General features: G+C 54.4%; 6 protein-coding genes across 6 annotated transcripts; 2 read left to right on the top strand and 4 right to left on the bottom strand.

The window, feature by feature from the left end:
* Positions 1-31: 31 nt before the first annotated feature.
* On the bottom strand, positions 32-3,626 carry QC763_121150 (uncharacterized protein). The gene is made up of 4 exons (XM_062908706.1): positions 3,548-3,626; positions 2,083-3,478; positions 720-2,024; positions 32-660 (listed from the first exon to the last, which is right to left on the bottom strand). Exons 2-4 carry the CDS (start codon positions 2,524-2,526, stop codon positions 589-591), a joined length of 1,821 nt encoding a protein of 606 aa, XP_062771827.1. The 5' UTR covers positions 2,527-3,478; positions 3,548-3,626; the 3' UTR covers positions 32-588.
* Positions 3,627-6,670: 3,044 nt separating this feature from the next.
* Positions 6,671-10,414, bottom strand: QC763_121140 (uncharacterized protein; the record flags this gene model as incomplete). The annotated part of the gene is made up of 1 exon (XM_062908705.1): positions 6,671-10,414. One exon carries the CDS (start codon positions 10,412-10,414, stop codon positions 6,671-6,673), a length of 3,744 nt encoding a protein of 1,247 aa, XP_062771826.1.
* Positions 10,415-10,711: 297 nt separating this feature from the next.
* On the top strand, positions 10,712-12,828 carry QC763_121130 (uncharacterized protein; the record flags this gene model as incomplete). Its single annotated transcript, XM_062908704.1, has 3 exons — positions 10,712-11,448; positions 11,506-11,937; positions 11,998-12,828. Exons 1-3 carry the CDS (start codon positions 11,335-11,337, stop codon positions 12,826-12,828), a joined length of 1,377 nt encoding a protein of 458 aa, XP_062771825.1. The 5' UTR covers positions 10,712-11,334.
* A 1,651-nt stretch (positions 12,829-14,479) lies between these two features.
* Positions 14,480-16,501, bottom strand: SEC2 (rab guanine nucleotide exchange factor S2; the record flags this gene model as incomplete). The annotated part of the gene is made up of 1 exon (XM_062908703.1): positions 14,480-16,501. One exon carries the CDS (start codon positions 16,499-16,501, stop codon positions 14,480-14,482), a length of 2,022 nt encoding a protein of 673 aa, XP_062771824.1.
* A 4,871-nt stretch (positions 16,502-21,372) lies between these two features.
* QC763_121116 (uncharacterized protein) lies at positions 21,373-22,897 on the top strand (the record flags this gene model as incomplete). Its single annotated transcript, XM_062908702.1, has 6 exons — positions 21,373-21,435; positions 21,510-22,085; positions 22,141-22,165; positions 22,201-22,474; positions 22,540-22,711; positions 22,787-22,897. 6 exons carry the CDS (start codon positions 21,373-21,375, stop codon positions 22,895-22,897), a joined length of 1,221 nt encoding a protein of 406 aa, XP_062771823.1.
* A 170-nt stretch (positions 22,898-23,067) lies between these two features.
* Positions 23,068-23,835, bottom strand: QC763_121113 (uncharacterized protein; the record flags this gene model as incomplete). Its single annotated transcript, XM_062908701.1, has 2 exons — positions 23,068-23,414; positions 23,436-23,835. 2 exons carry the CDS (start codon positions 23,833-23,835, stop codon positions 23,068-23,070), a joined length of 747 nt encoding a protein of 248 aa, XP_062771822.1.
* Between the last annotated feature and the right edge of the window lie 612 nt (positions 23,836-24,447).

The raw sequence follows: 24,447 nt of genomic DNA, 5'->3' as shown, positions 1-24,447 counted from the left end.
TCTGTAGGCAGTAGGCATGATGCGATATTGATAGGAGCAGAAATGCGAGGTAGAATTGGAATCATCCGTGTATGCGCCGACAAAAGGTTGAGAAGAAAGAGGTATATATAAGGGTAGGTGGTAAAGTCATCTCGCCCGTCACACTCCATGTGTTCTCCAAGAAAAACAAGTCGGAAGCGTCTCGGCAACTCATCACCTCATCATCACTTCATCACCTCATCACCTCATTACCTACCTCATCACCAATGACTCGACAGTACAAAAAGCAGTATTCCACCCAATGTTCGCTGAATACACATTTTCCTCCTCCAAAACCGGCAGTTGTCCTCCGATGGTTCCATGACATTAAGAAGCCAGTACATGGAAAGAAACATTGCAACGAGAATTAGGAACAAAAGAAATGGCCGAAAGTATCGAAACCACCGCCCGACACTCGAGTCACCATGTGTCGAGTAAAGGAAAGGAAGGGGATAGGAAACACAAGAAGCGTGGGAGAGGTATCCAAAACCCAAAACCAAAAATTCTGACTTGCGTCATAGTAATCTACCGTGTAAAGCCCAGACAGAAGAAAAACGCACCCAGAGTCTTTTAAGCAGCAACTGCAGCTCTCACGGAACCCTCAAGAGCCTCCGCTCTGGTTATACTCAGGGCAGCATACAACTGTCATTTACATTAGCAATCATCACGCCAACCAGAGACAAGAAGGGGCAAGGACATACCGAATCCTCCCGATACTGAACAACATGTCGAAACAGCCACATCGCTACCAACCCGGCAGCGATGCAAGCAACCGACAACTCTGGGACGAAAGCCGCCCACCAACTTGGGCTCGACACCGTCAATGAAGAGGCTGGCTGATAGGGAGCTCCGACGGCCAAATACAGGCGTGTGGCGATGACCGAAAGAAGGGAGAATCCAACGAAGATAGAGTAAGCCGGATGAGACCCAAAAGCCGGCATCGCTTTGCTGCCTCTGTTGATCGTGGATTTGTACGGCTGCTTCGTCAGGTGCTGGGCCGCCTTGTAGTACTGATTGCGCCCGTCCCCATAGTCCCCAAAGAGGAATCCTCCACCAAAGTCATACCCACCCCCGCTGCCGTGGCCGTAGAGATCGGTCGACTGGTTCCCAAACGGCGACCCTCCCTGCTGCATCCCGTAGCCATATCCGTCTTGACTGGCGACCCTCACGGACGTGGTCCCCGAAGTCAAGCTCGGCGGTGTGCCCTTGCTGATGAATCCCCAGTACCACTTCTCGTGCCGGTCCTGGCCACACTGCTTGCAAGGCTCGGTTAACTCCTCGGCGCTGGTAAGATCCCAGTCGAGCAAGCAGCTCAGGCACCTTCCTCTCTCCTCGTGATTCTCAAAGACATAATGCGCGCTGTAGAAGTGCTCGATGAGCAAGTCTAACGTGTTGAAGCGTTGCGCACAAGGGAATTCCACACCGTCATGCTCGGCGGCAGAGGCTCCGAGACATTCAAACTGCAGCTGTCCGACCAAGTTGTAGGTCTGTTTACCTACAGGCACACACTGATAATCTGTGTATCCAAGCCAGGTATCGTCTGCGGGCTCGGGGTTGAAGCTCGTCTCGGGGGCTGGTTGAAAAATGTCGGCGCCGCCAAAGTCCAGATCGAAGTCGGTGTCAAAGAAGTCGGTAAACTCGACAGGGATGAGCGGCGGCTCCTCGTGGTCCTCATGCTGCAATGTCTGCAGCATATTGTCAATGTCAATCTCCTCATCGACCGGTCCCAGCGGCGCGCCAGCAGCGGAGACGACCTGCCCTCCGACACCGGCAAGGTCATCCAGTTCACTGAACCGAGCCTGGTACCGGTTGCTCGGGTCTGGAGGCGGTGGTTCGGTGGCGACCTCGGGGGTTAGAATCCGGGTGAGTTGGAACTCGGTCTTGAAATATTCCACGCCTAATTCGGGTAGCGGAGTAGGCTTGATATCCTCCTCCTCGGGCAACGGTCCGTATTTGACCCTCCATGCTTCCTCGAAGAGATGAAGATCCCAGTGTTCGCGAGTGCACTGCAAGGCCAGGTTAGAGGCAACCCAAGTGACGCAGACAAAGGTGAAGCAATCTTACCCCCACACGTCGTTTCCTGCAGTCCTCACAAGCTCCCAGCTTTCGTATGAACGCTGCTTTGGCCTTGGCAGGCTTGCTCAGCGGTTTGGTACGCGTGGCCCGTTTCTTTTTGGACTTCGATCCTTGTTGGTTGAGGTCGACACCATTCATCGCCTTGGTGACCGAGTGAGTGGTGCTGGCGCAGGAAGGGGAACGAGATCTCGAAGTTGCTTGCGAGGGTGAGAGGAGAAACTCGTCATGGCCGACAAAGGTCGGTGGCTCGTTCAACCTCCGCAGGTCTGCCAGGTTCACTTCACGCTCGGCCTGCTGCCAGATATCGTAGAGCGCCTGGGTCTCCTCGCTTGGGGTAGGTCGAGGGACTGGACCCTTGCCTCGCCACGAGAATCGCTTCGGCCTAGGCTCAGACACGCCCGAGGCGAGCTTGCGTTTTTGCGGCCGGGACATCGAGAAAGCTGTCGGCGGGGAAGCAGGCAAGGTGACGGGCTCCGAGCCGAGGGCGTGAAAATGGTGAGGCAAGGCTGTGGTATCAGGTAGCACCCAACGAGCAAAAGGAGGAAAGTTGTATCGATATAGTATGACAAAAGAAAGGGGCAACAACTGAGAATAGCGGACGACAACGTTGTAGGTTGGATCGATCACCACCCCCGCAACCAGTTGCAAAGGTCCAAAGACAGATGGTGGAGGGCAGAGAAACAAAAATCCCGGGGTAGGCAAGAGTCAAAAAGAAGCGGCGGGCTGGTGTGAATCTTGTAGCTGCCAGCGAGACAAGGCAGACCACACCCCAAGGCACACACAGCCTGATTCTGCTCTGGCAACAGCGCGCTGAGATCAACATGCCGAACAAAAGAAGGCGACCCGAACAGTCGGGACCTAACGGAACTAAATATCATCCATGCTCGAGCAAGGATGTTGACGAAACCAAGCAAGCAATGAGACTTCTCTGGGCTTTCGTGTGATCAGCCTAGAAAAGGAAGCATGGCGCACTCCCATCACGTACCTACCGCTGTTCTCGATGGTTGAGAGATGTGTAGTGTACGGCGCCGTTGAGTCCGAGCGGTGACCCCCTCCCCCCACCCATGCGAGGCTCTACCACCCCCCTTCCCCTTCCGATTCACGAACGTGATGGCAGACGAACGTTCCCCAGAGCCGACAGACTGACGGGGCGATGGGCGGCGAGGTGGGAGACGGGGGTGTCTAGTGACATGGAGTGAGTGCAACCCAAAACCATAATCCACACCGCAGGTAATCCACCATCCACACCCATTCCAACCCGCCTCCATCCGTTGTGCTCACTCGGAGCAGCTAGGTAATGGCAGGGGGCCATGGCGAGCCGGGTGTGTAAAGGTAGACGTGCGGCGTTCAAGGGTGGTTAGAGACCAACAGGAAGAGCGACAAGCTGAAGCTCCAACCAACACGTAAGCCAGGGGGGGAGCCGGGGGAGGGGGGTTGACTGGGAACACAAGACCAGAAACGCCGCATCATCCCCCCGGGCCAAACCGTTGAAAGCGACTGCTTCCCAAAGGCGTAGCCGTTGTATTGTGCGGAGACTCGGCGAGCCGGAACGTGGAGGAGGGAGCCGTGAGAGCGTATGACGGCTTTCTTCTTCACCGCCAGACAGGCCCGCAATGGAAAGTGCTTCTTTGGGTGTTGCGGACGAGTGTTTCGGGCTGCTCTGTGTGGAGAGTAGTTCGCGCACCACGAGAGCCGGGCAAATGACGGGAATTGACGAGTGGTGAGCAGGAGCTGGAGATGGGGGCATCTCCCCCGCACTCTGTTCGTGCTGTGTAGGTAAGTGTGCTACTGGGCTAATGCAATTAGGAGAGGCGTAGACAGCCATGTTTTTGCACTAAGGCGAGGCTGCCGTCCACTGTGTCCATTGGCGGCCGACAACCAAGTGGCGTTCGGGAACGCTAAACTCAAATGGAATTTCCATTCAACTTCCAACTCTCGTTCAACCATCGCACAGCTCGCTCCCCGACGTTTTCCCCTCTCAGAATGAATGCCACGATAGACCGCATCCATCTTCTGATGCTCCAGTAATAGCCCTCGATCGTAAGTCTTTGTAATCCCATCACATTCCCCCCCGTTCCTCTCGCCCGGTCGAATCGACTCCCATCCGCAAACATCTTGTGATCTAACTGCCCTTCTAGGAAGCCATCAAACATCTTCTCATCCCCACACGGCCTAGCGCTGATGCTTTCCCTCTTCCCTGTTCCACACCTCCATTCTGTGGAACCACTCCACTCACCAGGTCTCGTCTTTCTATTCAGCCCTACAAGGTTGTTTGAGAGAAAGATTTTGATTCCGACGTGCGTCCAACAAAGTTCTTGGTTCTGTCTGGTTCATCCCATCTCTCACACCCATCTCTCACACCCATCTCTCACACCCTTCTCTCACACCCTTCTCTCACACCCTTCTCTCCCGTCACTTTGCTTCGTCATTCCCTCGCATCTGCTACCACACCACCACGCGTTGCCTATCCTCCCCCCCCTACCCCCATCCCATCAGCAATTCCCCAGCATGCATAAGAAACGATATCTTTTGAGCCGTTTTTCTTTTGTCTAAACCCCTTCCCTCCTCCATCCCCCCACCCCTCTGTCTGTGCCTTGTACCACCTTGCTCATTTTACAACCTCATTCGCTCGGCCTTATTTTTCCGGGTTGTAATAAAATATGGAATTCTTTCATAAGCTCTCCCTCGTTGTTTCCAATTTCTCATTGGGCCCCAGCCCCCGTCCGGCCCTCCCATTCGGGTCTTTTTTTTTTTTTGTTTTTTGCGTGCCCCAATGAGAATCTCCAATTGAACTTCTGATGTTGTATTTTTGTACGAGCTTTGTCTTGGCTCGCAGGTGGCCATCGTCCACTTGTGTGTGTGTGGGGGAGGAGGGGGAGGAGGGGGGAAGGGGAGGAAGGAAGGCCCAAGAGAATGCCTACCAAAAACTGGAAACTGGATAGATCGTATGTCTTTCCTTCTTCAATTGTTGAGGTGCGGCTGATGGGTGATCCAGCTACCTATCATACCCAAGGAAAAGGTGTATGAGAATAGGCGAGTACCGTAGTTGGGTTAAGCCTTGCGGTCGTGTAAAGTATACGTGTCTAGGTATATACGTATGCCGTTGTACATTGTCGTAGTAGTCTCCCCAGGTTCTATTCTCCCTCCAAGACGTGCCTTGGGCGAGTGGATCCGGTCTAGAAAACGGCCAGCAACGTGTCTGTAAGTGATCTGCCGCCGGTTGTGATGCTTGGTGGTGGTGGTGGTGGCGGTGGTGCGTGGAATCATGGTCACTCGACCTTTTACAACGAGACAAGCTGGTGACAGTGAGGGCGTGGCACAAGTGCAAAGATGCCGTACTGGTCGTGTCTTTCTCCTGTCTCTCTTCCTTGGCAAGGGGCAGAAAGGGTTTGCTGAACAGCCCCCCTCTCCCACCGTATCCGCGTCGTATTGTGCGTTCGATACCACATGCGGCTGAGTCATGTGGATGGCAATATGGAAACTAGACGGGACGGCATCCGGTTGGGGAGAAATCTCGGGGCTCTGTTTTGGAGGAGTTACAGGCCCGGGTGGTCCATTAGTTTGTCCGAGCAAATTCCCACAAAGAGTAACCACGAGCCACTGCCGGGGACTGAGGGGGTAGGAAAGAAAGTGAGGAACCGATCTCTGAGGCCCTTGTGTGACATTGTTGGGTGGGGATTCCTGCCGGCGTGTCGAGAAAGTCCCCATATGTCTGATCCAATGGAAGGGGTATGTTTTGACTAGGTCGGAGGGCATACGGGCCTTTCCCATGCAAATGGATGTAGATGGCAAATATACTGCTTCGGCGGTCCTCCTCTCACCATAGCCTCCTTACCTGGTATCCATGCCTTTGTCAGCCCAGCTAGTCCGGTCGAAAGGCCCGGATGAGGGAATCGTAGCCGAAAAACATGAACTGCTGGTTTGGGGAGCTGCCGCTCTGATGGGGTGGGTCATGAAGCATCCAAAATAGCCTTGCCTCTGCGAGCTGAAACATGTACCGTGATGACTTTTGACTCGATAGACTACAGTGTTGTACAGCAGGCCCTAGGCAACCGGGATGCGCATTACCGCCCGTCTGGTTGACTGGCCCCCTTGCGTGGTGCCTGGTAGTGGCAGTTATTACCCGAGCGTGGTGCGATGGTTCACCTTGTGTACAACTACCTACCCAAGATTTGGTAACCGCATGTATATTTTCTCGTGTCTGTCTGCCGGCTCCAACGGGTCAAGTGCACATCCCAGCGGCAGGATACAGTGGTGGTTTGTGTACAACATTTGAGCTCAGTGTGGTGCAAAGATGCGCCCATGCTTTGTTGACAAATACTTCATCTCGACATAAGTTCGTACGTAGTACTAAAGCTCCGAATCAGACCAGCAAATTGAACGCAGCGGCGCCACGGTGAGCATGTACCCAGAGCAAACAGTACAACGACTTGACTCCTAATATGGCCTCCATCCGCCCGCAGGGTTTGGCGTCCCTGAATCCATTCAGCATCAACCGGCCGGCCTGCTTACTCTAAGAAACATACACTGCACACTCCAGGAGCCTCAATATAGACCTAGTATGCAAACCAGCAACCTAAGCCTCAGAAGGTCGGCCACTCCCGAAGAGGTCATGGGCCTCCCTGCTCCAAGGCCCTACGTCCACCCCAGAGTCCTTTGCTGTCTCCTTCGCCGAGGTAAAGCCCGGTAGCTGCATCTTATATTTAGGGCGCCCGCCAGCGGCTGCTCCGGGCCGTGCTGTCTCAGGTGGCCGCACAGTCAGCCGTACAGGGGCGGGTTCCAACGGTAGAATAGATTGGGGAACTTGACCAGCAGCGTGTGACTTGAGGGCAGCCTTACGGCCGCGAGTGGCCGGGTTTGCGATTTTCGGTCTAGTAGGAGCAGCAGGTGGACCCTGCAGTGCTTGACCGTTGGGGTTATTTGATGCAACCAGAGAAACCCCAACATCCCGCGGGACGGCAATTGGGTTCTCCTGCACCTCTTGATGACTGACGGCTTCGTGTGACCTTGAGACACCCTCCGCTTCCTCTGCAATCAAATTCGGTCCCTTGGCAGAAGCTGGTCGCATCGATACAGAAGTCGAGCTCGTGTCGAGCGATGGCATGGTCTGCTGATGAGCAACTGCAGACTGCCCAGCCTTATCTGCCCCCGGAGCAGAAGCGAGGTGGTGGTGCGGGGGCTCGCCGCTTGGGAAATCGCAGATAGATTGTTCGAGGTGGGCTGGCGTGGGAGCTTGGGCAGACTCCGTGACCAGTGTTTCCCGGCTTGTGATGGTAGGTTGCAAGTTATCCCGTCGAACAGCCGAAGGTACGTCTGTTCTTGACTCGAAGGCAGGCAAAAGGGGCAACACCCTGCTGGTTTGTAGACTTTGTACGACTGGCACAGTCACGGGCTCTGGTTCGGGGATGCCTGTTCCTGGTGCGGGAGCCTTCGGGCCGTTGGAATAGCCCAGAGAGCTCATATCGTTGGCCTCTAGACCTGGGGGTGTGTCCATCAAACCGGGAAATGGGGAAAGAGGTGGCAAAGAAGAGGGCAGAGGAGCAGGGGTACGAGCTGGAAAAGAAGTCGGAATAGGGGCTGGCCGAGGCTCTGCTACGGTAGCCACCTCCATGACGGGGGAACTCGACGGTATGAAGCCAATGACTTCCCTGCTTTTGACACTCTTTCTGAGTCTGGCTAGCCTTGGAGCCACAGGGACTTGGGGAAGCTCCTCGCTGTCGCTCTCTTCCGAAACTGCTACTGTTGTGTTGCTCCTGGTCTGACGTGTAGGCGGGCGTTCATCATCGCTTCTAACAAATGCTTTCGCTGTGCGTCTGTTACTGCGGCGCATTGGCCTCTTCTCACCGGCACTCTCTTCTGATACCGATATATCTCGGCTGGTGCTCTGGCAGCTTGCTGGCTTTTCATCATCACTTTCGTCTAATGCCATTGTCATTCGCTTCTTGGTTTTGCGAACTGGCAGGCTGTCATTGTCACTTTCATCCAGTGCCAATGTCACCTTTTTCCTGGGTAGACGAGCTCGAGGCCTCTCGCTGACGTCCTCTTCATCTGTCATTTTGTCTTGCAGATACCTGAGGCTGGTTTGCGGTTCAGCGATCGGTCCTGTCGGGGCTCGCGGCAACTCCGGAGGTTGAATGGTGCTCCCTCGATCCTGGGTGGTATCTTTGACCAAATCGGCCGTCCTTTGCTGACCTGGTGATCTCTTTCTTGAGTGCTCAGCGTTGTAAAGGCCTGCAGTGCCCTCGTCATTGGCTCCCATCATATTGGTTTTTGAAGCGGCAGGGGGAGGAACGGAGAAAGTGTTGTTAGAGTCCAGAGATGGGTCATCATTGGCCCGAATGTTTGATGGCTGATCCTCATTACTGGCCTGAGAATTTGCCAGGCTCTCGTGTCTGGCTCCCAAGCTATGTACATCTTGCAGGAGAGGCGGTGTTTTGGGCTTGGGGACTGTCTGTGCCTCTTGTGGAGCATCGACAAAGGACGCAAACAGATCGTCCTTCTCTGACATGGTCATAGGCGCTGGATTTGGAACAAAAGGCTCTCCATCGTATTCCAACTCGGCATGGGATTGAGCATGGCGTACTTTGGGCTTTTTGGACTTGTTTCCTTTCTCATTAAACACAAGCAGGCCACGCTTCTGGCGGGGTTGGATACGCAACTGTGGCCTTGGCCCTTCAGGTGGCATAGTAAGTTCAACACCCTCAGGTGCTCTTTCATCTTCGACTGGAAGGTTAGAGCCAGTGTCCTGGGCCTTTTTGGTTTTGCTGTTCCTTGTGCTCATCGATGATTTCGCTTGTTTCGTGGCAGGGGCTGCATTTGTGAAGGGCATCTTGGTCGTGGGCTTCTTGGAACGTTGTTTGGGCATGTTCCTGGGAAGCGTGCGACTCTCTCCAATATCTTTGTCCTGTGTAGGCGCCTGGTTCTTGTCGTTGAGATTCGTGTCATCCTCTCCGCCCTCCATATCGTCATCATCATCATCATCATCATCATCGTGATCAAGAATTAGCACCGGAGGTGGCTTTTTCGGCTTTGGTGCAACGTTCTGGCCACGGATCTGACCTCTGTCGATATATTTCGCTGCGTTTCGGTTCCTCGTCGCAGATAAATCACTGTCCCTGGGGTCAGAATTCATGCGAGTATCCTCCGCCGGAAACTCAACCGCAACATCTCTCTGTCTTGCGCCGGCCTTACCAGCCTCGTTTTTTGCTGCAGGTTTTGAGGCGCTTCCCAAGGGCGGTAAACGAGTATTCAAGAGAGGCGCTGTTACAGTAGACCGTGAAAGACCAGCTCGTACAGAAGGGTTAACTGGAATCTCCTGGACCCCACTGGTCGGTTCTTGTGGCTGTGGCCCATGTTCTTGAGAGGAGGGTGGTTCTGTATGCCCTCGTGCCACCGATGTAGTTCGTCGGAGAGCGGGGGCAGAACTCATAGGGACAGCTGATAAGTTGAGGGTGGCGCCAAACAGACTCTGGGAATACCCCATCTTACTAGGCGGCATGTCATCGCGTTTTCTCCTCTTTGACGGGTGGCATTCCCGCTCTTCGGGCTCTCCCGCCGGTGAATCATTTTCTTGGGAGGACGCAGGGCCAGAATGCATCCGCGTCGCTGATGCCGCAGGCCGCCGGACAGGGGCTGAGCTCATGGGTACCGCCGAGAGAGTGAGGGAAGCACCAAACAAACTCTGGGCGTAGCCTAGCTTGCTCGGCGGCGTATCGTCGTGTTTCCTCCTTTTCGCCAAGGGAGTCTCCTTGTTGGCATCAGGAGTCTCCTGGTCTCGCTGACGCTGCTCAAAAGGTGATTCAGTGGGCACGAGAGCTCGTCCATGGTGGCCCGTCGGAGTTAGAACCTGGTCAAGACGCCTGTGATGGGATCGGGGACCGGCAATTTGAGCTGGATATACCCTTGATGGAATTGCTGGCGTGCGTAGTCCAAAGGCCGCAGGAGCCATTCTCGTCGCCGTACGGCTTTGACGTTCCTCCTTTTCCTTTGCTCTTTTGTCCAACAGATCAGTCAAATCCTGGTTTTGACGTCCAACACACTCCTGAACCTGCACAATGACCCCTCCCCGATCCAGCTTGATTTCCTCGCCCTCGTCAAAGTCCCAGTCTCGCTGCCAGTGCATGTCGCCCACAGCGTTTCCCCGGTCATCGTACACCATGACCCGCTTGTTGAAGGTATGATACTTGAGGCGTCCATCTTGCCATCGTTTTTGTTTCCGTTGCAAGTCGTGGGTGAAGAGACAGAGAAATTCCAACACCAGGGCGCTGCTCCCACCGCCGGCGAGCTCTGGCCTGGCTCCCGACGAAGTGATGGCGGGCATTGTCGAAAAGCATGTCGAGATGGTCGATACTACCACATAGCCTTTGACTGGTGATTGAGAGGGTGATTCCGGTAAAGTGCCAGGTAGGCAGCACCTTTGGACTCCGAATCGACTGACGCGCGCGGGGACATTGCGGTCGCGTTGCTGCGCGCCTTCACGTGACCCCAACCCAACCTACACAAGGCCTGTGCAGATATCCGCTATTTAGGCTTTTCCTAGCCATGATTGGTTGGCCAGCGGGCAAAAGCAAGACTTCACACAAGTCGACATTGCCCGTTGGCCCTGTTCCAACAAAACTCGCCAGTGGATCGGACCACTAATGGCTTGGGGGTTTCGCCCACTGCAGTGCAGGAGCCTCCCGCTCGTTGCCTGGGCGTGCTGGGCAAAAATACTCCGTATCGTGTGTCGGAAGTTGGCTGGAACCCCCTCCTTCTCTTTTTCTGAAATGCTCATCAACGCATATCACTGACCTTTTTGGGCCTGTTTTTGCTCTCTTCGCCCTGTTTTTACCAGGTGCCAGACCCGTTCCGCAACAGCTGCGCCTCGAAAAGTGGTGTTGGGACGAACATGAGTCTTCGCGCCATTGCCCATCGTTTCTGCGGCTTGTGAGACCCTACAGCCGACAAACACAGGCCAGTTCAAATTACATTAATTACCTTGGCCCCTTTGCTGGTTTTCTCTGCATACTTCTCTTTTCATCCTGCCTGGCGACGGCTCATGATAGCCTCCTGTGTCTGGATCTGGACCTGTCCCCTTCCGCAAACACATGGCTACTGCATATGTGGCGTAAGTTACGTGTTGCACAGGAAGACCCCCTCCCCCAATCCAAACGAACGCCCCTCGGCCGGACAAAAACCTGGTTTCCCCCTTTTTCGGATTCTCACCAGGCATCCACCCCGTGGTGAAGTCGAAACGCCATCATGCAGTCAATGCAAAGACAGTTTGGCAAGCTCTTGAACAAGGGCCCCGGAGACAATGCCAAAGTGTCTGTTCTCCTGAAGGATTATGAGGATGCAGACAAGGTTCTTGCTACGGTAAGCTGATCGAATCCGCGATGGTGGCAATGCAGTCATGACTGATGTTAGAAGTAGCTGATTGAGAATGCTCGTGCATGGAGAGACTCGTGGGATGCCCTGATCAACTCGCAACACAACATGGTGGTTGAGTTCGAGGGCCTGTATGATCCCATTGTAGGAGCCACGGATGGCCATGGCCGTGAGGCAGCACCGACCCCTCAGTTACAGCTAGAACGCACTCTCCGTTTGAAGGAAACGTATGGCGACCTCAAGACAGAACTGTTGCAAGAGATTGTGGCCATTGAGGAACGGATTCTGAGGCCGGCAACGGATGCTCGGTCCTACATCACCCCCATTCGCAAGACGATCAAGAAGCGCGAGAACAAAAGACTGGACTACGAAAAGGTCCAGGACAAGACGCTGAAGCTCCAACGAAAACCCGGACGCAACGCCAAGGAAGATGCATCTCTTGCAAAGTATCAGGATGAGCTATCTCGTGTGGCTGATGTGAGCCCGCCCCAGAGCCCAGTGTTGCTCTCGGATCTCTCATGACTAATTCCCATCTAGGAGTTCAACATTGCAGATGAGCACCTCCGCCAAACGCTGCCCCCTATTGTCGAGGCGACCTTCAGCATCGTCCCTCCCCTCCTCGCTGCTCTGGTCCTCATCCAGAACAGGCTTCTGGGCCTCTATTACACCACCCTCCACAACTACTGCGAGGACTCCAACTTCCCCTCGCCGGCACCCCCAATGGAAGACGTGATTGCAGTCTGGAACGCCGCCTGCAGCCCCATCCAATCCCAAATCGAACACATCAGCTTCATCCGCCACAAAGGCGGCTACACCCAACCTCCACCTTCAAACGGCTACAGGCGCACGCCTTCTGGCCTCATCCCCAGCACCAACAGCAGCAGCAACAGCCTCCAACCCCGCCCCATGCGGATCCCATCATCTCACGCCCTCAAACCACCCTCTCCCTCCCCATCCCCGGCAAAAACACCCCCTTCGTCTTTCAGCTCCCGCCGGCCGGAGTGGGCCAACCCGACAGAATTCACCACGGCGTCTCACCTCGGCGGAGCGAATATCGATCGTTCAAAGCCGGCCCGTGAGCGGTCTGTTTCGCCAAATCCAGCGGTGGGAAGTATTATGGTCAACGGGGGGTTGGTGGTGAAGAAACGGCCTCCTCCTCCACCGCCGCCGAAGAAGCCCGCGTTGGTGCAGGAGCAGTGGGTTGTGGCGCTGTACCCGTTTGCTGGGCAGGGGCAGGGAGATCTGAGCTTTGACGAAGGGGAGCGGATCAAGGTGGTGACCAAGACGCAGACGGACCAAGATTGGTGGGTGGGGGAGTTGAGGGGGGTTAGGGGGAGCTTTCCGGCGAATTATTGTCGGCCTGCTTGAGAGTTAGGGAAACGGACAGAGGGAACCGGGGTTATGGCTGGGGGAAAGGTATCAGAGGGGGGCATTTCTTGACGTTTCTTCTCGGGAATAAGCTTTGTTATTTGTGTTTTGCTGGTTTGAAAGGATAATGGAAGGATGTTATGGGTGGATGACTGGGCATATATATATATATATATATGTATGTATAGCAGCAAACTGTTTGGGTGGTGTATATAAAGGCATAAGCATGTTGAACTAGTTGTTGTTATTCCATGTCTGCTTCGGAGCGGGAGTAAGTATGATTCAAAGCGAAAATGGAAGATGTCTGCCAAGAGACCACTTTCTGGCTCTGGGCGTTAGGTCAAGCAGGGGTAAAAGTAACACCTACGGTGTTATTTATTTAGGGAGAGTCTCGATAGATGTGATAGCGGCTGTCGAAAATAAACATTTGGGTTTCTTCACTTTCCCGGTGAGGTTCGACACCATTGTCAAAGGTCTACAAATGCTGAGCTTTACTTAGACATTGCCTTCCCTCTTTTGCCCCTAACCAGGTTACCCCTTCATCACCACCACACGTTCCTTCCTTCCTGGCGCCTTCCACCACTGCACCCCCCTTTTACACATTACCAAGCACTTTACCCCCTTACCACAATAACACATTATTACCGCTCTTCCATTCACAACAGTACCATATCTACATCTCACAGCACATCATATCTACACCCATCCTGGACATCACTCCTTCCACTTTGTTGGCTTTTACAAAGTTGGTGGCCCAGCCTCGCCTCCTATCTCCCAACTTGAACCTGCTGGGATGACACCATGTCGTGAGGTAGAATTGGGATCTCGCCCTGTTCTGAGGGAGAGAGTGTAAAACCAAAACAAATAACACAACCCATTAATTGCACAGTCACAAAAGGGAAGCAGAAAAAACATCTTCAATGGGAATCTAACCATATCTTCATCCAAACTTGATACCCCCCTTTCTTCAGCCCCCTATCCTCATGGTAAGGTAGACAGGTAATACTAATACTATGTATGGAAAATCAGGAACAGCATAAAGGTGAACAACAGAAAAAGAAAAAAGAAAAGAAAACCACAATCCATTCGTTAGGTATCCTTACAATCCAGGGGTTCTTCTTCCCCCCCCCTCTTATCCCCCTCCCCTCTTATCCCCCTTTACCCACCCACAACCACAACCATCCATCCATGATTTGCATTCTGCTTTGCCAAAAAAAGAAAAAAGAAAAAAACAACAAAAAAAAAAACGCGAGCGAAAAAAATTGAAACAGCGACACAAGGAAATCCCAGATGAAACAAAAAGACCCAAAAACGCCAGGAATGGTAATGGTCGCTTTTCCCCCAAAAGAAATCTCAGCACCAAGCCCAGACCGGATAGAGATAAATAGGAAAAAAACAAAACGAATGAATGGTATGACCGAAACGCCAAATGTGCTTCTGCTCATCTATGACTTTGCCGTTTGTCCCCAAGAGGAAAACCAAACCAAAACAGCAGGTCGTGAGCCGGTATTAATACATTATTAAATGTCCTATAATCCAGGCTTTTGGGCTATGTGCGTATGTGTCGTCCATTGTCGAAGCTGGAACTTGTGTCGACAAAAGGTTGGGAATTATGTACTGGATTGGCGTGCTCGCAAAGATGAACAGCCAATCAGGGTATCGTCAAAGACAGAGGCTTAACCTCGACTTGTTGGACAGATGGTTGCGGCTTGAGGGACTGGACAGGCTCATCAAGGGCTGGTGGCGGGATCTGAGACTCTTCCACTGCGGGTGGTGGTTTTTCGTCCTTGATCGCCGCCAGGGGTGTTTTGGAGTCATCCTCGACGACGGCAGGTGGTGTCTTGTCGTCGTCAACCTCCTCCACTTTGTCAAGCGCAGGTGGCGCTTGAGGAACAGGCAGCGTCTCGTCTGCGGGACGCTGCTCAGGCGTTTTGGGCAGCTCTTTGGCCGCGTCGACAGGTCCGGGAACCTCGGGTACATCTGCAAACTTCTCCGAGATTTCGTGGCTCGGCCTGGGGCTTCGCTCGCCGCGGATGCTAGGCGCAACACTGGAGACTCCTCGATGAACATGCCCTCCAGGCACGACGCCACCTCCGATGCGGCTCCAGAACATCTGATCTCTCAACCGAACGCTCTCCTCCCAAGCGGCCCGTTCAGCATCCTCGTCCTCGGCACGCCAATGGCCGTCCTTCACAATACGCAAAAACCCGAGGAAATCGCAAGTAGACCGAACCCGACCAAGACAGTATTTGCAAAGGGGATATGCGTTTTGTGCCGAGTCGGACTCGCTGGTGCGGAAACGATGTGTCCGAAGATACTGCTCTTCAGTCCTCTGCTCGCCGCATAGAGAGCATGGGATCAATTCAGGTCTCATGATTCTGCCAAATCTGCCAGTGGTCGTGGACGGCGCGGGCTCAACAACCAACGTTCCTTCCGTCATGGCAGTCAATACGCTCCGGCGAGCGAGCCAAGAAAGGCCAGGCGCACTGTCCAACCGAAGGGTCGGCTCGATATCCTCCGTCAAGACCCTCTTGTAGAACTTGGTCTCCTTCAAATGGGGCAGGACAGGCGCGGCGGCAGAAGAGGTTGTGCTCACGGTGGAAGCGGGGGTATTTGGCGTCTGCGGCGAGGTCGCCGGCGAGCCGGCGGTGGCATTGGTCGCAAGAGATGTACTGGACAGGTTGCCCGCCGTGACATGGGACGCCACAGACCCGAGACCGAGCCCAAGTGAGACCAATCCAGAATTTGAAGCATTCGAAGGAGTGCGCTGGGACGAGAGCCGCTTCGATGTTTGGACAAGATCCTTGAAATCCCGGAATGCCGCCAAGTCTGTGCGAAGGACCGGGTGTAGCAGCTGCGTGAAGCTGGTTGGGTATGACGGCGAAAGCGCAGCCGGGAGACTCTGACTATGGGTGTGGTGCGGGTGGTTCATGGTAACGGAGGGACCATCGCAGTCCTCGAATTTGCTGAAGGTCGGTGACGATGGGCAGGTAGGGGGAGCCTGCTCCTCATTCGCTGCCGTCATCTGCTCCATAACGTTCTTCAGCTGGACCAGCTGTTCCTGTTGCGACCTAAGAATGGCTTCCGTGTCGGCAAGCTGGGATTTCAGCTGATCATTCTTGCGCTGAAGGACTTCCTGTTCTCTTCGAGCCTCCTCTTTGGCCGAGATAACCATCTTGTTAGCCTCTTCAAAGAGAGCAGCCGTCAAGTTCTCCAGTTCCTGCTCAATCTTCTTTTTCTGCTGTTCCATGTCGGCACGCGCCCGCTTCTCCTCCGCCACACGCGCCAGAAGATGGCTCTTTTCGGCCTCGACGGTTTTCCTTCGAACCCAAACGTCCCCTGCCAGCATCTCCCTCTGCTCGGCCACCTGGACTTCCAACTGCCGAACCTGCTCGCGGGCCTTTTCCAATTCCAACCTCGTCGCAGAGAGATTATCGTCCAAAGTCGTCTGGTGGTTGATGGCGTTGATGAGCTTGGTGCTCAAAGTTGCGACCTCCTGGTCGAGATCAGGATGGTGGGAGGCGGTCATGGTTTCGGGGTCTGCAGGGCTCATCGCCCTGCTCCTAGGGTCGGGGATGGTGCTCAAGTCGTTCTCGTCATCATGTTCTTGGGGTGAGAAGAGTCGCTGCGGCTGGGGCGTAGAGGGAACAGAACGGGCAATGTCGGCAGTCATGGACGATTCGGCAATAGAATTGGCCCTAGCGTGGCCCGGCGAAGGCTTCGGCGAGGCGGCTCTCAAGATACTAGAGAGCGATCTGTTGTGGGCCACCTTGGGGCGACCGACGGACTGGACAGGCTGATGCGAGGACCAGCCGGCCACCGTAACGAAGCTTTGCCACAGCTTGTTAGTAACGGCCATGTGACGCCTTGCGGGGAGCGTTGGGGGATTATTGAGAGAAGCGCGTTCCCTGTCGTGCACATACTTGTAATCCAGCTTGGGAGATTTGCGAAGGACCACACCAGAAGCTGGCGGGTCCTTGAATCACCAAAAGAAGGCCGCTGCTTCCTCCGTTACTCGACCTCGCGGCCGCACAAGGAAATCGCGTCTGCTACCGGCGGGTGAGACAGCGAGATGAATGTCTGAGGTGTTTTGTCGGACGGTCACGGCCACCGCCAGCCGAGGCATGCGTCGATAAGCAGAGAAGAAGAAGAAAAGAAAAAAAGAAAAAAATTGAGTATCCTAAGCAGCGCGCTCAAAATGGAACAGGAACACACGCAGTTAGTCGATGGTGGGAGGCAAGCGGTCCAAAACAAGACGATGAGGAATCTAGAGATGCAGCAGGAGGAGCAGTGTCCGGGCAGCGAAAGCGGATGCGGGCAGAGAAGGTGATAACCTGCAGCATCCAAGATGTGCAGAGCAGCAACGGTAGGACACACAAGACTCTGGAAAGGAAAAGCGCCCCCAGATTTACAGCCTCTAGACAGGGGTCAGCTCGGCTCCCATTGGACCCTGCCCAGTCCCCGATTGCTTGGAGCGGAGTCCAGACGTGCGAAGAAGGCACAAAAAGCGCCTGTGGATTTTTGAGATGGGATGGGGTGAGTCCGAGGATGTCGCTCAGTTTGGTAATGGATGGAGGGTCGGAGTCTCCATCCTGCCTATCTTGGGGTTGATTCAATTTGACTCTGGATGCCCGGGACGGCTCAACAACAGCTGGCCCGACTCCTGCGGCCGGACGGGCTGGCCACCGTTTGACCCGGCCGGAAGAGCCTTTCGGTTGCTGACTAATGAGAAATGATACGCTATGGCTATGGCGAGCGGGCAAACAGCTCAGCAATTGTGGCTTCCCTACGAGGAGTCAATCAGCAAAGCAAAAGTTGGCCGGGTTTTGGTGGTGCCTCCTCCCTCTTTGGTTCGATGGCCGGCCAACAATTTCTTCACTGGCGGCTTTGAACAACGTCATCGATCAAGCCAAAACCGGGATTCTTGTTTGGAATGCCATTTCTGAAAGGCCCCTGCTATGCGGCTCAGCTGGTCAAAGCGTTTGCTGATGGAGCGGACAGGCGGGTCGGGGTCTGGAATCCATCTCCGGGTCGGGGGCTTTGACACATGGTCCGTGGACGACAAGCTTTGGTCTTTTTGCCGACTCGGGTCCTCGGGGCAGCATCCGGGTCCGTGTTGAGGACCAGGTCCAGAGTTTTGTTTTGATGGACAGGAGACGGTAGAATGGACAGTTTCTGCGGCTTGAAATGCAAACTCTGTCACACTGTTTGTCGACTGACAGAGAGGCACGATGAAGCCAACACGAAACCCCGGGCTCATCCGGACAACGACGCTTGGTGGATGTGCAAATGCCGTCTGACGATCCGGTGGATCGCAAAATCCTCCCGCTGGCGAAAAGATGTTGGATGCAACATGTGATCTGATAAGCTGGGGTTGCGCACCCGTATCTCGAGTCTCGAATGATAAACCACAAGAACTATCACCAAGTGCGGAGAAGTGGCAGCAGCGTTTACGTGATGGTTCCAAAGCCCCAAGATGCTTACGGGCATAACCCCCAAGACGGAACTTTTCGTCCAGAGATGATTGAATCAGGCAAGACTATGCGACTTCCCCCTCCCAACCCCTCCTCCACCTTAGCCCTCCAGGCGCGGAGAGGAATCAGACAGAGGGTGCCAAACTACAACATCTCAACAATCGGGGAAGCAAGAGCCAGCCGGACCCGAACGGCGTTCTGATCAGCAGGCACATTTGTGCTTGCTGTGCGTTCTGTGATTGCCTGTGCATATTTCTTGCTGGTTTACACCACAACAAGGTCCGTCATTCGTCCCCCCACTGAGAGCCATCGAGACAGCTGCACACTATCATATCTCATTCTAAGACCTCAAGGCCTCGTGTTTCTGGCGTCTGTCTTGCCTGCCATGCATATCTGCTATGTGGATGGGATTGGGCCAAGCGGCAAGTGCCTGCTTGACGCATCTTGCTCAGCCCAAGGATACTGTTCCAGGTTTGTGTTGTCTTGGACGCGAAGGTCGTTTGTTGCCATCCCGAGATCTTCATTTTCACCTCTTACAGATACATACTGAGTATACATACACAGACGTGGTTTCTATTGCTCAATACTCCTGTTGACAAGTTGACATTTTCGGCAACACCCGTCTGCTTCGGCTGTCTCTGCACTACCTATCTCATCGTGGATGCCACACCCTTTCATTCATTCATTCATTCATTCATTCATTCATTCGTTCGTTCTTCCGGAGCATCGCTGCCAAGTTGACCTCCACGCCGACTGAAACAGTGGCTGCATAGCAGCTGGGGAATATGGCACAACGGACGAACACTTGGAGCCACCTTGGCCAAACATTGCCAACTCAACCTGTCAAACGACATTAGTGCGAGTTGCACGGCATGGGATGGGACGGGAACTGCAACCTGCTGTCACTTTCCCACTGTCACATATCCCAAGGTTTCTGTCCCAGGGTATGATTGTTTGCTTTGTGATCAGGGATGGGTCAATACGGGCTACAAGGACTCTCAGCATGTGGTGCTTTTTGGTCATGTTGAAAGTCTGCCTCATCTACGGTATTTGAATTTACCTCGCGGAGGAGTCACAAGGACTCAACAACATTAAAGCCGTTGGAAGATGCGCAAGTCGACCAAGATCTCCAAGTGAAAGTTTTCCTCGGAGCCCCAAACAATCTGCTTGGTTTGAAACACGCATGGTCTGGCAAGGCGACACACCGTGAGAGAACTCCAGGCTTGATATCGACAATCTCCGGCAGAAACTTATCCTGTGCAGTTTCAAAGAGCGGTCAACTGAACACCACCTCCAACGGGAACAGGCGATAGCTATATCAGCTTCTTCTCACAGCACATCCCATGAACCGCCTGCAGGGCGGGACAGGAAAGGCTGCCAGCCCTCAAACATCGACCTCTCCTGGTTGGCTTGAATCGATCACCCCTTAGCCACCATTGGTACTAGTTGGCATGCCCGCATACCCCAGCATTGACGAGCCAACAAGAAGGACAGGAGGCTCGCATGCGCACACCATATGAGGAAGCAGATCGTCGACCGACCGAGCCAGCCTGTTTGTTCTTGGCTCCCGGCTTTTTCACCGACAGGTAGATTACTTCTTGATACGCACGTCGAACTCGAAGGGGTAGTTGGCTCGCGCACTTTGATTTAGGAGCACCGACAGACGCCCTTGATGACCAATGATTTGCGCTAAGAAACGGGTGGGATCTGTCTTGGGCTCGGGAGAGGGGACCACCCAAGTTCTTAGATTTCTGCGTCCCTTCTTCGACTGCTTCTGGCATGGGTTGGGGGGGGTTGGGCCATGTTGGGAGACTGCAGCTCCCAGAAATAACGCAAGCAAAGCCTGGAGCCTGGCCCCCTCGGAACAGGGTGCACGAACTGCTGGGACCCTGGATCTCTGCGGTTAGCCGCATTGTTGGAGCCCTGTCAAACTTCACGGGAAGGCTTAGTTCCCGCTAGATCTGCCAGAATCTGGGGAATAAACACTCACTGTCACTATCGACGTGACAGCTTCCAGGAAGCTGGAACGATTTCGAGCCAGGTTTTCCACCCATTTTATTGCCATTTCATTGGCTCGATCCTTACTTACAATCCTACGAATGAGAATCGATCAGATCTGACGCCCTTCGACGAGGAAATGCGGCGCATATCAACGGACTTGGCGCACTCCTGCAAGGCATCGGGTATCATTCCCCACCCCCCCTCACCCCTAACCATGAAGTTCGAGTCCTTCCTGCTTCTTGCCTGCCGCTCGGCATTTGCTCACAATGCCCGGGAAATAAGCCGTGCGAAGAGGCTCCCGACGACGAAGTCCAGCATCACACAGCATGGAAGATACATCCGTACCACCCGTACCACCCATCTCCCGCTGCCATTTGAGCGCGCCGTTGGGTGTAACCGAAGGCACTTTATGCTGCGATGGAGGCTTCTATACGGCATCTGGAAGAGATCGGAATACGCCATTACTAACAAAATGAAGTTTTATCTCGCCTCAAACTCAAAAATATTGGAAGTTTGCAAATGGGACTCGCCGGACTTCATCTGAAACGGGCTGAAAGGCGTAGGATGGGAGGTCGCCGTCCTTTTTTCACACAGTGCTGGCGGTGTCCAGAGCTGCTTCGGAAAGCTTTGGTCCTTTTTCCGAGCAGATATTCCAACACCGACAAAACAGTTTTGTATGGCTGCGAGAGACCCGATTGGGGATGCCTCAGAGACTGTCCCCCACGTGGAGCTAGCCCTAGTTTTGAGGGTGTGAAGGGAGCAAATGTCCCGGGATCACGATCGACCTCTTGCAGGGAATTACTTCAAAGTTGGTAGACGCTGGGCCGAGGGGCTACAAGTCGAGTACTCAAGCAGGGACTCGGTCTCTCTGACATCTCGTTGGTTGAACAGTGCAGATGGGCGACAGCTGGCTGCAATTCAGCAGGCCGAGATGGATCTTCCTGTACCTGTTACAGGTATAAAGATGAGAGTTTTTCTCTGATGCCGCCCAGTCTTCGGTCGTCCTGTCGAGCTTTCATCTGCATCCTGATCTCTACAAACATACCTTGTAGGGTTTGACTCGAGAACAATGGTCGACACGAGTGCATATCCCGTCCCTCCACTCGCCGGGGACACCCGCGGATACTGGTTGGTAAGTTTTCATTGGGCTATCCCCTTTCACACTGGGGTTCTTGCCCTGATAGTCGTCTTGCTGACTTGGAATAGGAAACACGGCCTCATGATGAGTCTCTAGACTCTAGGAATGTCGTGGATTTCCCCCGTCCCTTGAATCTTCCGGCTGATCTTAGCGTTCTCACCGCCGGAACTTCCGACTACGCTGGTTCGTACATCATCTGGCCTCCCGACCATGCCAACTCTCCCACGTCCTGGTATGACTGGGTCGCGAGGGAGCATGACTGCTACGAATGCCGGCGCAACTCACTCGGAAGTCATGGTCAACAATCCGAAGGCACCCAACAGCTTCCCCAGGGCACTATGGCACCGCTCATGGAGATGCTTCCCCCGTCGTTCTTCGCTTCCCAGCCGGATGCCTTTTCATTCATCCACGCCCCGTTCCCCGAGACAACATACTCCTCTCCAGCTGTTCAGAACAATATCGGTGGAATAGTCTCCCAGCTGCCCCATCCGCAACAACACCCACCTCCAGAGGTTCAAGCACTGCCCGTAGCAGCTTTCTTCCAGCCATCGGCTCCTGACTACAGCCACCAAGCCTTTCAGCCAACGCGACACAACCCGGCTCAGCAGCACTACCAACCTCACACCATTGCAGACATGCAGCAGGTAGTTACACCCCAATATGACAGTTTGGCCAGCATCGATATCAACCCTCATCCAGACCCCCACTACCCAACCGCCACCCCGTTCAACTCTCCCACCACCACCACCGTCACCACAGACCCCTTTCTCTCCGACCTCCTCCCAGCCCCAGCCCCCCTCTCTCTCGACAACAACGCCCCCCAACACCCCGTACCGAGCCCCCCTATAGCCCACGCCCGCCGAACTGCCCCCCCCAACGCGGAGGAACGGTACCAGTGCGCCCACCTCCTCCCCTCCGGCCAGGTCTGCAGCGCCGAGTTCCCCCGCCACTGGGAACTAGACCGCCACATCGACACGCTCCACATCAAGTCCACGCGCACCACCTGCCACGACTGCAAGCCCTCACAGACGTAGTAAGTTTTTCTCTCTTGTCCCCTTGTCGACAAGGGGTGAGTATTGAGCAACAAAACAACAGCAGCCGACCCGACTGCTGGCGCCGCCACTGGAGGAGGACACACGCGGTGAGATTTATCGAGGAGAGGGGGGATCAGTTTTTCGTGGGGTTGCTGGAGCGGCAACAAGAGCGGGCTGGTGACGGACAAGCAGGAACGGGGCAGCAAAAGGGGGAGGTGGCGTTGACGAGGAAGAAGGTGAGGAGGTATGATAATGGGCTGGGGGGGGTGACGATAATGGGGGGCGATAATGGCGGGTTGAGCGAAGAGGAGGAGATTGCGTTGGACGTGTGGGAGGCGATGAAGAAGAACGGGAGGCAGGGGCCGTTGTTTGAGGAGAGGAAGAGGGCTATGAGGTGGTACATGAGGGAGGGGAGGAGCTGATTCGATTCCGGGTGGGTAGACTTGGGTTTTGGGACAGGTACCTGATAGATGTTGATGCCCCGCAGAGACAAAGCTGCTAGGCTTTTGTTGGCGTTTGAATATCAGGCTTTTGTTTGCGCACCCTCTCAACAGCTTCTACCCAGCCCGGCGGCGGCGCTGCCCAAACCTCTTTAAAAGTCCTGCACCCCCGTCTCCCCCGTCAGCACCCTCCCCACCCTCCCCCCTCCTTCTCCTTCACCCTCACTGTCAGCCCACCCCGGCTCCTCCCCCTCGATCCACTCCTCCTCCCTCTCCCTCCGCTCCAACTCGTCAAGCTCGTCCCTGTCATCGACCTCGTCATACTCAAAATCCTCATCCTCACCCCTTACGAACCGATCCCTTAGAAACCCCCTCCACCTCTCCTCCCCCTCCTCTTTTGTCTCCGGCGGGGGTAGCAACTCGGCGCTGAAGGAGGTGAAGCTCGTCCCCGCGGCTTCCACCTTGCCCCCCCTCCCTCTCCCAGCCTGCGACACACCACCCGCCGCCGCCGCCGCCGCCGCCGCCGCCCCGTTCTCGCCGATTTCATCCCCGGCCGGTTTCTCCGAGGAGAGCTTTGCCAACCGTTCCTCACCCCGAAGGAGGGACCCCTCGAGGACGCGGGCGTACCCTTTGGACTTGGAGTCTGCTTCCCGCTCCCGGGGGGTGAGGAAGCGGCGGATCAGCTGGTCGTGGAGGAGGGGGTCCGAGAGCTCGTGGTCTGGCCGGTCGAAGTAGGACGGGTTTCTGCTCAGGTACTCCCGCCGGCGGTTTTGGACTCTGAGGCGGGCGAGCTCGGATGGGGATCTTTGGGGTCGGGGCCGGGGTCGGGGTCGGGGTCGAGAGTGGTCATCTTCTAGTCCCGTTTCATCTTGGGTATTGTTCTGAGTGGGGTTGCTTGATGGTGGTAATATCGGGGCCATGATGTCTGTTCTTTGTAAAGTGGTTTTGAGTTTTGCAGGAAGGGGGGGCGCGATTGTGCGCGACAACAAATGGCTATTGAGTTGCAAGTGATGATGACGAATGGTGAGAACTAAATCAGAGCGCTGGAGAGCGGGAAAACTAGCGGTTTGGAAATGTGGGGTTGGCGGCTTAAGTGCTGTATTTGCCACTCTTTCAGCAGTGGTCAACATTCTGACTTTTGTATATTTATTGCCTTCTCACCTCTTGGTTCTCGATTTCAAGACGAGGATCGTGTCCACAGCGTGTCGAAATAAGTAGCAAATTGGACCATTTCACGTTCGTTACTGGCTTGCTAAGCGGTGAGGCTATTCCCATAGACTAAACCAGGGAGACAAGACGTAGATACACAGCGGTGATCACAGTAAATACTGTTCAAGAAACAAGAAAAGAAGATCAGATTAGATATTGACTTGGTAGCTTTTTTACCCAAAGAATAAACAAGAACGCTCATCAACAAAAAGAAAAAGAAATAATTCGTCTGCTGATATCGTCATCTCCAAAAAAAAACTACCCCAAACAAATGAATAAACATATCCACACATGTATATGTACCATTCCAAACATTACAATGA

This window comes from Podospora pseudopauciseta, chromosome 1 (genome assembly GCF_035222475.1).
Source record: "Podospora pseudopauciseta strain CBS 411.78 chromosome 1, whole genome shotgun sequence".
NCBI lineage: Eukaryota > Fungi > Ascomycota > Sordariomycetes > Sordariales > Podosporaceae > Podospora > Podospora pseudopauciseta.
The sequence above is the reverse complement of the archived record's forward strand: the minus strand, read 5'-3'. Positions and strand labels throughout refer to the sequence as shown.